Source organism: Panthera tigris, chromosome D1, assembly GCF_018350195.1.
Source record: "Panthera tigris isolate Pti1 chromosome D1, P.tigris_Pti1_mat1.1, whole genome shotgun sequence".
Taxonomy (NCBI): Eukaryota; Metazoa; Chordata; class Mammalia; order Carnivora; family Felidae; genus Panthera; species Panthera tigris.
In genome coordinates, this window is record NC_056669.1 from 18419000 (window position 1) to 18431270 (window position 12271).

General features: G+C 47.1%; 1 protein-coding gene across 2 annotated transcripts in view; it reads left to right on the forward strand.

Annotated features, from left to right (window-relative positions):
• LOC102958854 (tubulin-specific chaperone cofactor E-like protein) overlaps positions 1-11941 on the forward strand; it is a 161043-nt gene extending 149102 nt beyond the window's left edge. For both annotated transcript variants that reach the window (XM_042957902.1, XM_042957903.1), the window contains 8 exons: positions 1127-1237; positions 2438-2640; positions 4306-4469; positions 4908-5156; positions 8758-8920; positions 10059-10146; positions 10441-10557; positions 11155-11941. In XM_042957902.1, coding sequence (XP_042813836.1) covers positions 1127-1237; positions 2438-2640; positions 4306-4469; positions 4908-5156; positions 8758-8920; positions 10059-10146; positions 10441-10557; positions 11155-11255 — 1196 coding nt within the window. In that variant the 3' untranslated portion in view covers positions 11256-11941. The remainder of the gene's footprint in view (positions 1-1126; positions 1238-2437; positions 2641-4305; positions 4470-4907; positions 5157-8757; positions 8921-10058; positions 10147-10440; positions 10558-11154) is intronic.
• The last annotated feature ends 330 nt before the right edge of the window (positions 11942-12271 follow it).

A 12271-nucleotide genomic window follows, 5' to 3' on the forward strand; every position in this document is an offset into this window, starting at 1 on the left:
ACAGGGGGAGAGCTTCTTGAAATAAAGAAATGAGCGTCCAAAAGAAGATGCTCTCAATTAGTGTTTCTCAAACTGAGGAGTTGACGGTCTTACAGGTGGTCTGTGGACTCATCGGCTATGGAACTAATTATTTACAATATGATGATGATGGCACTCCACATACGTTTGTTTTTTCCTTACAGTTTTACTGTTGTTGGCAAAATAGTAGAATTAATCTAAGTCATTGCTGGCGAGTTGTATGTAGGTTTCGGTTTGTCTATTTTTATAAAATTAAGTACATAGACATTTATGGGAAAAGGAGAACGTGAATCAGAACAGACCAGGAAGTCCTATCTGAAGGACCTCTCTGGGATTTTACTGGCCCTAAGATTTTCGTTCTTTCTTTTTTTTTAAATGTTTATTTATATTTGACAGAGAGAGAGAGAGAGACAGAGAGAGAGAGAGAGAGAGAGAGAGAGAGAGCATGAGCGGGGGAGGGGCAGAGAGCGAGGGAGACAGAATCCGAAGCAGGCTCCAGGCTCCAAGCCGTCGGCACGGAGCCCGACACAGGGCTCGAACCCATGACCTGAGCCAAAGTCGGACGCTCACCCAACTGAGCCACCCAGGCACCCCTAAAATTTTCATTCCTGACAGATATTTATTGAACACTCAACTGTGAGGCGTCTGGGTGCGGGGAATATGGAGATAAATGATTGGACCCTACTCTGTTTAAGTACAAAGAGACAAATGCGTGTAATGGTAGAACAGTGTGGTGAGAACATTAATCGTGCCGTATCTTGGCAGTTCTCAGTGTCTCTGCCCTCCATCCTCGCCACTTACCTTCCAGTGTGCGGACCTTGGGCAAGTTTCAGCTGCGAAACGAGGGCTACTCAGGTCGCAGAGCATGTGTGAGGGTTGGAGGAGATAATGCAACCAAAGCGTGAAGCCCGGTGCAGAGCCCAGAGCAGGGGCCCCGCCGCTAGCTGTTGTCATCGTTTTCTGGAAGGTGGCTCTGTCTGTTGATCCCCAGCTGCCCTCTGACCACCACCAATTCCCTGACAATGGCAAGTCCAGAGTATAGCCACATGCTAGCAAGCGTGGGTGTGAAAATCAAGTCGTGCGTGTTTCTGTTTGTTTTCCTTTTTAGCAGGAGTGGTTGAAGATCCCTGTGTGGGGGCAGACTGTCCCAACCGGACCTGTGAGCTGGAAAACGGAGGAGAGCTGTGTGGCTGCATCGAGCCGCCCCCCTATGGAAACAGTGAGTGACACCTGCCCCCTCCCCGTGCGGACAGACCCCCACAGAGGAGGCCTGGTGGCTGCACCGCAGGGCAGGTGGGGTGGAGCCCACGCGTCCCGTGCTAGCTAGAGACCCACATAGCGGAGGTTTCACAAGGAGCATCGATCGAAGCAGGACGAGGAAGCCATCTGACATCTTCAAAGCAGGCTAATGTTCATCTCCTCATAGCGACATCCTTTTCTTCGATAAATGGTAACGCCCAGATGTGTACATGAATAGAATCAGCCACTTCCACTGTGGCCGTGTTCAACATCACAGAGATCCGAATTAATCCTCTAGACTCGCGGGAAAGTAGCGTAGTTTGGCGAAACATGTGAGCCTCAGAGCGAGAGCGCCAGGGGCCCTAAAGGCAGATTAATTGGTTCTGAAGACACAAGGGCGGTCTCTGATGCCAACAGTACGTAACCAGGACCCCAGGCCCTGCTCCGAGCCGCAGTCCCCCGGAAGGTAGGAAAGGCCTTGTCCCCGCCGGGCGCACCCGTGAGGTCGGCCTGAAGGGGGGCTGCGTTGCACCCCCGGCTCCCCGCCCCGGCCCGAACCGGGTCACTCGGGAGGCACGCGCTGACCGTAACATCGTCATTGACCAGAAGACTCCCTCGGAGGGTGCCGTTCAAGGGCTTCACCCGAGCAGATCAAACGTGTCCCTGTGTTTCTATAGTGCTCATTAGCCCGTGTTTATGTACTCGGAGAAAATGTCAGTTGGTGCATTATCGTGTCAGAAAGCAAGAGCTCCTGACACTCGCCTGGGAACCCGCGGGGGGCCTCGGGGTGGGCTGCCCAGGGCTGCTCCCACCTGGGGGTGCGCCCGTTAGCCGGGCTCCACAGCGAGCTCCCCGGGGAAAGTAGCTCCCGCCAGAGTGGGGCGGAGCCCTGGGTCTGGGAAGAAAAGACAAAACACAATCTGTTAGCGTTTCCATCTTTAAAAAAATAAAATAAAATAAAATAAAATAAAATAAAATAAAAGCTTAACAACGCCCCGGTTTTTGCCTTGAATGCATGCAAACGTGCATTTGGTTGGATCAAAGCTTAATTAGAAGTGCCCCAGCGTTTGCGTGAGGATATTAGCCTCTTCCAAAGCAAACGGTGATGGGACGCCTCGCCCCCACCCTGCAGCGCCACCGGCCCCCACTGACTGGCCTTTCGTGATAACTGTCCCCACAGACTCACATGACATTATTGATGCAGAGGTAACCTGCAAGGCGGCCCAGATGGAAGTGTCCATATCTAAGTGCAAACTCTTCCAGCTCGGCTTTGAGAGGGAGGGTGTGAGGATCAATGACAGACGGTGCTCCCACATCGAGGGGGAAGACTTTATCTCCTTTCAGATCAACAACACCAAAGGGAACTGTGGCAACATTGTACAGGTGAGAAACCCGGGGCCGGAAAGAACATCGGGCCGAGGTGGGGACAGCTCTGGGTGTTTTGCACGTGGGTTGTCCTCAAAGCCAACCTCCCGGGGGGGTCTGCTTAGGAAGATCCTCCCCGGAAAACAGCACAAGGCATATGTGAAATGAAAGACATCAAGGAGAATAGGGGCACCCGGGTGGCTCCGTCAGTCAAGCACCGATTCTTGGTTTCAGCTCAAGCTGTGATCTTGTGGTTTGTGAGTTCGAGCCCCACGTCGGGATCTGCGCTCACAGTAGGGAGCCTGCTTGAGAGTCTCTCTCCCTCCCTCTCTCTCTCTCTCTCTCAAAATAAATAAATAAACATTAAAAAATTGAAAAAAAAAGACATCAAGGAGAATAATTGGTGCTAAGTAGTTCGTTGAACTGAAAGATCATAAGTGACAGACTCCTGTCCTTGATTTACACTATCTGCTGTTGTCCTTTGCCTAGCATATTGACAAATTTTTGTTACCTCGCTCCTGCTTCTCTTGTTCTTCTGGGTAAATACAGCTGGATTCAGCTGTTTTGGGGGTAAGAGTGTCCCAGACATCATTTAACAATTGGCTGCACACTCTCAACAATAGCCAAATGACGGAAAGAGCCTAAATGTCCATCAACGGATGAATGGATAAAGAAATTGTGGTTTATATACACAATGGAGTACTACATGGCAATGAGAAAGAACGAAATATGGCCCTTTGTAGCAACGTGGACGGAACTGGAGAGTGTGATGCTAAGTGAAATAAGCCATACAGAGAAAGACAAATACCATATGTTTTCACTCTTATGTGGATCCTGAGAAACTTAACAGGAACCCATGGGGGAGGGAAAGGAAAAAAAAAAAAGAGGTTAGAGTGGGAGAGAGCCAAAGCATAAGAGACTCTTAAAAAATGAGAACAAACTGAGGGCTGATGGGGGGTGGGAGATGGGTATTGAAGAGGGCATCTTTTGGGATGAGCACTGGGCGTTGTATGGAAACCAATTTGACAATAAATTTCATATATTTAAAAAAAAAACAGCTGGCTGCAGAAATACAGCAAAGTCCCACCTTTCAGTGTCAGATTGTCCTACTTATATTTGGCAAACCATCTTGATTCTCTTCCTCCTGTTCCTTCCTGCTGTCTTTAAAAAAAAAAAAAAAAAAATATATATATATATATATATATATATATATATATATATATATATCTGCATTCATTAACTCAAAAGGAGTGAGCAGGTGAAACTTGCATTTGTTCCTCTTGGTCCTTGTGGGAAGGTCCAGTAGAAGATCCGGTGGAGGAGAGATTTTGAATTAGGACTTGAAGAAGATTTATATGACCCTGGGATAGCAATACTTCATGCTGTCCCCAGCTTGGGTTCCCACAGATAACTGGGGCCGGTTGTAGTTAGAATTCAGGGTACATGAATTCACCCTCTGTGGACACTCAAGGTTATCAGCCTGAAGGGTGCCGTTGACATCTAATGCGACCTTTTTTGTTGTTGTTGTTGTTAGTAAATGCTGAAGCTAGCTCAATGCTGACTTATACCAGCCTCTGGATTATGTATGGAATGAAGCCATTTCTCTACTTTCGGGGCTGTGGATTTGAAATGCAAGCCACTTATTCACTCCCCTCTTTAATGATTTCTGACCTTCCTTTGCAGTCCAATGGCACTCATATCATGTATAAAAACACAATCTGGATCGAAAGTGCCAACAACACTGGCAACATCATCACTAGGGACCGGACGATCAATGTGGAATTTTCGTGTGCTTACGAGCTGGATATCAAGATCTCTTTAGATTCTGTTGTAAAGCCTATGCTAAGGTAAAGAATCTCACGGGCTGTGCACATTGCTCTGTCTTTTCCTTGACAGTTGAGGTTAGCATAACCAAAATTGCTAGCATTTGTCTTTGAAGCACTGGGGAAGAAATAGCTCCTATTTTCTTCACCTAAATGCCTTGGACCAGCACTGTGTAACAGAACTTTCTACAGTGATGGAAATGTACTGTATCTGTACTATCCAATAAAATAGCTGTATATGGAAATTGAGCAATTGAAATGTGGCTAGGGGTGCTGAGGAATTGAATTTTTAATTTAATTTTATTTTAATTGCCACACGTGGCTTCCGGGTACCATTTTGGACTTAGACTTGTCTGTCGTCTGCTTTGCCTTCCCTCTGCATTTTCAGCTTGCAACTGGTAGTAACTGCATAAATATGATTGTTTGGCATTCCTCCTCACTGCATGCTTATTTCCCTTTCAGTGTCATTAACCTCACAGTTCCAACCCAAGAAGGCAGCTTCACCACCAAGATGGCGCTCTACAAAAATGCCTCCTACAAACATCCTTACCGCCAGGGTGAAGTGGTGTTGACAACTCGAGATGTGCTGTACGTCGGGGTCTTTGTGGTCGGCGCTGACGCCACACATTTGATCCTGACGCTGAACAAGTGCTATGCCACCCCGTCCCGAGACAGCAATGACAAACTCCGCTACTTCATCATTGAAGGGGGGTGAGTGGCCTCCTCTCAGAGGACCGTCCGAGAGCTTTTAGGGTAATATTCGCCAGTACCAGTTTGTAGAGAAGGTTTTAGAGAAGAGAATGGGAAGGGGTATTTGTGCTGTGCATCCAGGAACTCTAATTCTCTGAACAAACCTGTGAGGTAGACATCGTAAGCCTCACTTTCTACCCTAGCAGGCTGAGGCTTCGGGAGACCAAGCCACTTGCTTCAAGTCACACAGCAACGTAGTGGTGGGTCCCCAAGGCCCGTGGCAGTCACTACAGAATGCTTTATTCTCACGGTGATCAGAGAGGGGATCCTGTCCTGCCTATTTGAATTGCAGTCTGAGAGAAATGGGGATCACCTGCCAAAGAAGGAATGCCATAACTACAGTCTGGCGAACAGGACATCCATCAGAATATAAAAAGAGCTAGAACCATAGAAGAGAAGAAACAGAAGCACAGAATACACTAGAATCGTTTATAAAATCGATGACTTTCGTTTTATTCACTGCTATATGCCCAGCACCTACTGTGTGCCCTGACACATATGGAACAAAATTTATTGAATGAATAAAGAAGAAGAAAAGACTACAGACCAATAATAGTTATTTTTCCTTTTTATTTATTCATTAAAATTTTTTTTTATATTTTATTTTTGAGAGGGAAAGAGAAAGACAGTGAAAACAGTGGTGGGGGGGGGGGCAGAGAGAGAGGGAGACACAGAATCCGAAGCAGGCTCCAGGCTCCGAGCTGTCAGCACAGGGCCTGACATGGGACTCCGACCCACGAACTGAGAGATCATGACCTGAGCCGAAGTAGGACATTTAACCAACTGAGCCACCCAGGCACCCCAATTTTTCTTTTTTAAAAACACATACGGGTTATGTCAAGCAACGGTAATTCTAGCTGGGTATGAAAATCAGGCAAAGACTAACAGGAGAAAAGCATACAGATGTATTTAATACCAGTTTTCTGTGATACTGAAAGCCTTCATGAGGAAATGAGGATCTCAAGAAGTGGTTGAACCTGAGTATTTTTTGCTAGGTTAGGTGAAGAGTAGACGGTCACGGACAAGTATGAGAGGTCAAAGGGTATGAGGTCAGTGTGGTAAACGGGAGGAGCTTAGCAAAGCCTGTTAGGATTCTTCTTGCTGTCCCTCTGTCTTTGGAGATAAGGATGTTCCTTTCCTGCAGGTGTTGGGGGGGCACCTCTCACATGAGGGCTCTGTGACCTGTTTCAGGGGCAAAGAGTCAGGGAAAGGTCAGAGTGACCTTTCTGCTTCTGCTTTTCTCAAACTCCTTCACCTTAAAATATTAAGTATGCCAAGGTGCCAGATTTGAGGGGTAGCATGTCCTGAATCCTATCCCCAGCCTGGGCCTACACCTACCCTGGCGTGGTCAGGGAGCATTATAGATACTATAATTAGTTTTAGGGTTGAAAAGGAATAGTTTTCCCAAAAGAAGGTGTGGTTCTGGGCAAACCATGAATAACCACTATTTTTGCAGATCAAACAGGTTCAGAGATGTTAGGTACACAGCTCACCCAAGGCCACTCAACTTACCAGGGGCAGAAGAAGAATCCTTCCAAGTATCAGGACACACCACCACCCTAAGTGGTCAGATGGGGCTTGTGGCAGGGGTCACTGAGGGATTTGTCTTCCTGAGCTGGTTCTTAGCCTCCTTGGAGGCAAAGGGAGGGCCTTGGTGACTACTGGGTAACTCACAGCGTGGATTTCTCTCCTTCCCGTCATAGTCGTTTCCCTAAGGGAAAGAGCTCAGTCCTGTAGTGTTGCAAGCCTGGTTGTAGGGTCTGTGCCTCCTTTGAAGGACACAGTGGTTGGCAGTTTTATTTTATTTTATTTTTTAAGTTTTTAAAATTTATTTTCAGACAGCATGAGTTGGGGGATGGGCAGAGAGAGAGGGGGAGAGAGAGAATCCCAAGTAGGCTCTGCACCATCAGCACAGGGCTCAACGAGGAGCTGGAACTCATGAACTATGAGATCGTGATCTGAGCCAAAATCCAACACTTGACCAACCGAGCCACCCAGGCACCCCAGTGTTTGGCAGTTTTAAGATAGTGTTTAATACACTTGACCCAGAGAGGAGAGAGAATGAGCGAGTGAGCATGTTCATAAAACTGGGCCTGCCCCAGGGTCTGAGCAAGGGCCTTCAGATGAAACTGTTGTTTGATTTTGTCATATGAGGGAATTTTAACTCATGAGTCCTTCTGACCTTTCTTGGACGGATGTGGTTAATTGTTTTTCCAGTGAACTCATCTGGGCAAAAGCATGAGCAGCAAAATGGGTTCACTTCAGAATTTTGGGGGGTCAGCTCTTCCTCCGTGGCTCTGCAGAGGGTGGCAATGGCACCCCCAGTGACTCACGAGTCCCAGGTCTGGCTAAGACGGAAGGCCTGGGTGAAGGTTGGAGTGCTGTGAACATTTTAGAAACTTTGAACCAATTTAGATTATTCAAATGAATAACAGTGACAAGGAAAAGTATGGCAAGTAAGTTTTCATTTCAAAGCATTTAAGAGATTATTGCCTTGAAGACTAATTATAAAACCTAATAGGTGTGGGGGTGCTGAAGGATAACTTCAGTTTTTCATTTTCCTTATCACTAAGCTGTTTAATCCTGTGGGCTCGGGGAAGGAGCGATTAAAAAAAAAGTCACCCTTTTTATCTTTATCATTTTTAGATAACTTCTTGGCTCCTAGAGGCCAGCATTAGTGATGGAGGCACAATCCATTCATTCCCTCGTTTGTTCCTTTACAGAGATGTTTAGATACTTCCCACGTGCCCTGCAGTGTGTTAGAGACACAGTGAGGATCACAACCTGATTTTTTGCGCTCCAGGAACCCAGGAAAAGCCACCTGTTCTTGCCCGGTCAGGGCAGTGCGAGGGGTTATTTGTAGAGAAGGGGGGAGCTATAGACTGGTGTTGGGGAAAGAGCGGGAGTAGGCATGGGAAGACTCCCCGACTGGGGAGACTTCACGTGGAAAGACCGTGGGCCCTAAGAGGCTGTGATGCATTTGGGGAGCTCTTAGGTAGCGGAGGCAGGTCTGTGTGCCTGAGGGAGGCCGGTGGCCCAATACCACAAGGGGTGGAGGCAGAGGGAGAGAAGAGGCGCACCTGCAGCCAAGGGAGCTTTAGGTCATCCTGGACTGGTCTTCCCTCTTCTCCAGCTCCCACCGATTTGAATATGTGGGAAGATGACCCAAGAGGGTTTTGATCAGGGGACCCTCCCCAGATGGATAACCAGAGAAAGTACAGCTGTAGCAAGGACTAATCGTGTGCATGTGTTGAGTTGATATCACGACACTCTGTCGGTCGGGCAGTAAAGCATGACACTATGAGGGGCAGAATAGAAACTGAGGTATAGGAAAGTCGGGGGCAGTTCCTGCAGTCATTTTGCTTTTATGCGCTTAGGATACTAGTTTGAGGTGTTATCTGATGCCTTTAAAGCAAACCGTGAAAATAAAGTGGGAGTAAATGTGACACCCACACAGTCCAGAGGTCACTGTCAAAGGCAAAGACGTTTTTACCTATTAAGATGGTTTTATATGAAATAGAAGCAAACGTGTGAAGCGAAGATCCCATTTTCCTCTGAACAGGTGTCAGAACATTAAAGATAACACCATCGGCATCGAGGAGAACGGTGTCTCCCTAACCTGTCGCTTTCACGTCACCGTCTTCAAGTTCATCGGGGATTATGATGAAGTTCACCTTCACTGTGCAGTGTCACTGTGCGATTCAGAAAAGTACTCCTGTAAGATAGTAAGTGAGAGCGTGAAAATGAACTGCCTGGCCCTATTTCTCGCTGCCCCGCTTTTCCCAACGTGGGGATCGTGGACGCCAGGATCTGTGTGGCTCCTGAGAGTTCTTTGGGACTCACAGCACCTGGAAGTGGCTGAATTGGAAGCGTCCCCAGATGGGAAGCCTCCCCAATGGCTCGTCTTTGGTGAGACCGTAAGAGAGAGGATGCGGTAGAATGCTGTCCATTTACTCTCCTTCTCTGTGTCTGAAATCTCTGTCGTGGGCATAGAGCACAAGACCAGGGTTTCTCAGACCTCGGCATTATTGACCTTTTGGACCAAATTGTTCTTGGTCGTAGGGACGGTTCTGTGCACCGTAGGATGTTCAGCAGCACCCCTGGCCTCTGCCCACTAGAGGCAAATAGCACCTCCTCCCCAGCTGCCACACCCCAAAAATGCCCCCCAACACTGCCAAACATCCCCTGGGGGAAGGAGGGGGCAAAATTGGCCCTGTTCAAGAGCCACCACACCAGACTCTCAAGGAGCCAGGCCACCTGAATCTGACAGGAACAGTGGGACCCAGCTCCACTACACTGTAGAGGCAGACCCCTGGGTTCAGGAATTTTCTGCCAGACGTTCTTCAGACGGTGACTTTCCTGCAATTCATCCAGATCCACGCCAGCCGGTGGCTCTGGAGAGGCTTCTGGAGAGGCTGTTGGAAGGTGGTGACAGACCAGTCATCTCTCCCATGTCAGGCTTACATCCGCACCTGAGATTTTATTGCACTGGTATCAGCTCCCTAACCTTTAATATTCCAGCTTCTCCCCGATGTTTGCAGAATCACACCATGAATTATGGTCAGAGCTACTTACAGATGCTGCTGCATACCTTATTGCCCCATGTGATCTAACAATCCCCGTTCCTGGGAAGGGAGCATCTTTGAATCTAATTCTTGTGCGAGGAATATATTTAATTCTGCTCAACATAAAGCCCAGAGTCCCAGTGGGCTCCATGATCAAGAATGCATTCGTTCTAATTAATCTGAGCAGCGATAGTGCTCGAGGCTGGGACCACTGCCTCTTTCGGAGGTGGAAACATGGTGAAGAATAAGTTATCAGCTTAATTGTGTGAAATTTTCCCTCTGGTGTTCTGTCTTTCAGAATTGCCCCCAAAATTCCAGGATTGCCACAGATTATACCAAGGAACGTAAAGAGCAGATCATTTCAGTGGGACCTATTAGGAGAAAAAGTATGTATGTCCCCTCAAAACACATTATAAATGATTAAAACAATGGGATTTGAAGGCCCGGCCCAACTCTGGGGTGTGTTTCAACTGCAATGTGAATCTGGCGAATGAGGAAGTTGAGGACACCAGGTGGAGAAGATGGGCCGCTTCCGTAATGAAGTCTTCTCACGGACTCCTAAAATGCCACGACAGCATTGGGCTTTTCTTCTTCCTCTCCTCTGTCTAAAGTCTCACCCTGAGATAGGAGTTCCAGACTTGACCTGTCTGAAGTTGACTTAACCCGCTGCTCTTTTTCAGGGCTGGACTGGTGCGAGGACAATGGAGGGTGTGAGCAGATTTGCACGAGCCGGGTAGACGGGCCTCTGTGCAGCTGTGTGACGGGAACCCTTCAGGAGGACGGCAAGAGCTGCCGAGGTAAATGCAGCCTCCCGTTCAGGGCAGGTGGCTGGGAGCACGGGGAGCTCTTTCCCCTGAGTAGGAGACATTCATCTGTGAGGTCCCCCCAGCAAGTGACCTAAATTCCAGAAATTAAGATGGGAAGATGGAGACAGCACCAAGGAATTGTAGCAGCATCTTGGAGACAGATAGAGATAGAGATAGAGATAGAGATAGAGATAGAGATAGAGAGATTGAGATTGATTTAACCTTTGAGCCTTGTTCTTTCATCTAAAAGATGAAGGTGATTTTTTTAAAAATAAGACATCCAACTGTTTAAGGACCAAATATTGGTGCTCAATCAGGTCACCAAGTGTACCTGGGCTGTGGTTGGGACTGGGATGTTTGATCCAACAAACCTTAGGCCATGGTCTCCCTGAGGTTAGCAGGACTCTTCTAAAGGTTGAGTTAATTCTGCTGCTTTCCTGCCTCAGTCAGCACCATTTGGATAAAGTGAGTCCTTGGCCATGAAGAAAGTGGGCTCATTTATTTGGTTGAGTACCACAAAGTGTTTCTGATTCCTGTCCAACAGGTATTTTCCTTCACAGGACTTACTATGTTCCTCTCTGTTCACAGCATCCAATTCTTCCACTGAACTTCAAGTTTGGACGCTGCTTCTCATCATGACCCAGATTTCACTATGGCATTTTGTCTATAAATCAGGCATGACCTCATAATTAACTCAAGGTCGCTATATAACGTACTGTAATTTACTTCAACTCCCTGTAGGATAAAAGGTGTGTACCCTTAAGTCAAAACCTATTTGAAAATGTCCAGCAATTCTCAAAGTGTAACCACCTGCCTCGAACAGTGTGAGTCCCAGAAATGAGTGAAATTCCAAGCTCCACTTGCAAAGCCCACAACAGGGCTTCTAAAAGCCAGTTGTGGAAAGAGCACGTAACTTGCCTAAAATTTCCAAACAGTTGTCACTAGAAACTTCGGTTCACGTGAAAAACCAGTAAAGGAAAAAAAAAAAAATCCTGGTTAGAGAAGTCTGACCAGAAATCTAACCAGAGAAATCTGTCAAGCCAGTGCTATTTCTGGATCATAGTTTTTCACAGAGAAAGGGCCTGTTGGAACAATATTGAGAAACAATGACTGGAAGGTTTGGGTCTAAGGAATCTTTCTGATGTTTGGAAGTGTCTGATCTCTGATACGTACGTGTTGCTCACTTCTGTTTATGATGAGCTCCTCCTTCCCTCCCCCCGTGTCCCTCAATCTTGCCATGGCAGCTCGGCAGATTGTTTGCAGACCCGGGGAACCCTGTCTCCATCCCCCACCCGGACCCTTCTCTTTTACAAATCAACCAAATAATTTTTAATGTATTTTATGCTTAAATAAACTTTGTGTTCAAGTATTCTCATTACTTAGTGACTGAAGGAATTTTTGCTGATATTAGGCTTTGCACACCAAATAGCACGCTCTGATTTCAAAAATCAGCAGCGATTGGACCGGGTAGATAACTGCTGGCTAGAGCTTTAATGGGATTTTGTTACGTGGCCATTCGTGTGGACTTACAGAGCAGGACGTTACCGGGCAGCGTGGAAGAGAAGCAGGTAGTGTCCTCTTGTATGTGGTACACAAACTCGCATTTGCTGTAATTAACTGCCAAATGGGGGACTGCTAAATATATCCGTGGGCCGCCTCTCTTTTTTAAGGTTAAAAACAAAGTAAAACCCACTTCAAGTTTATT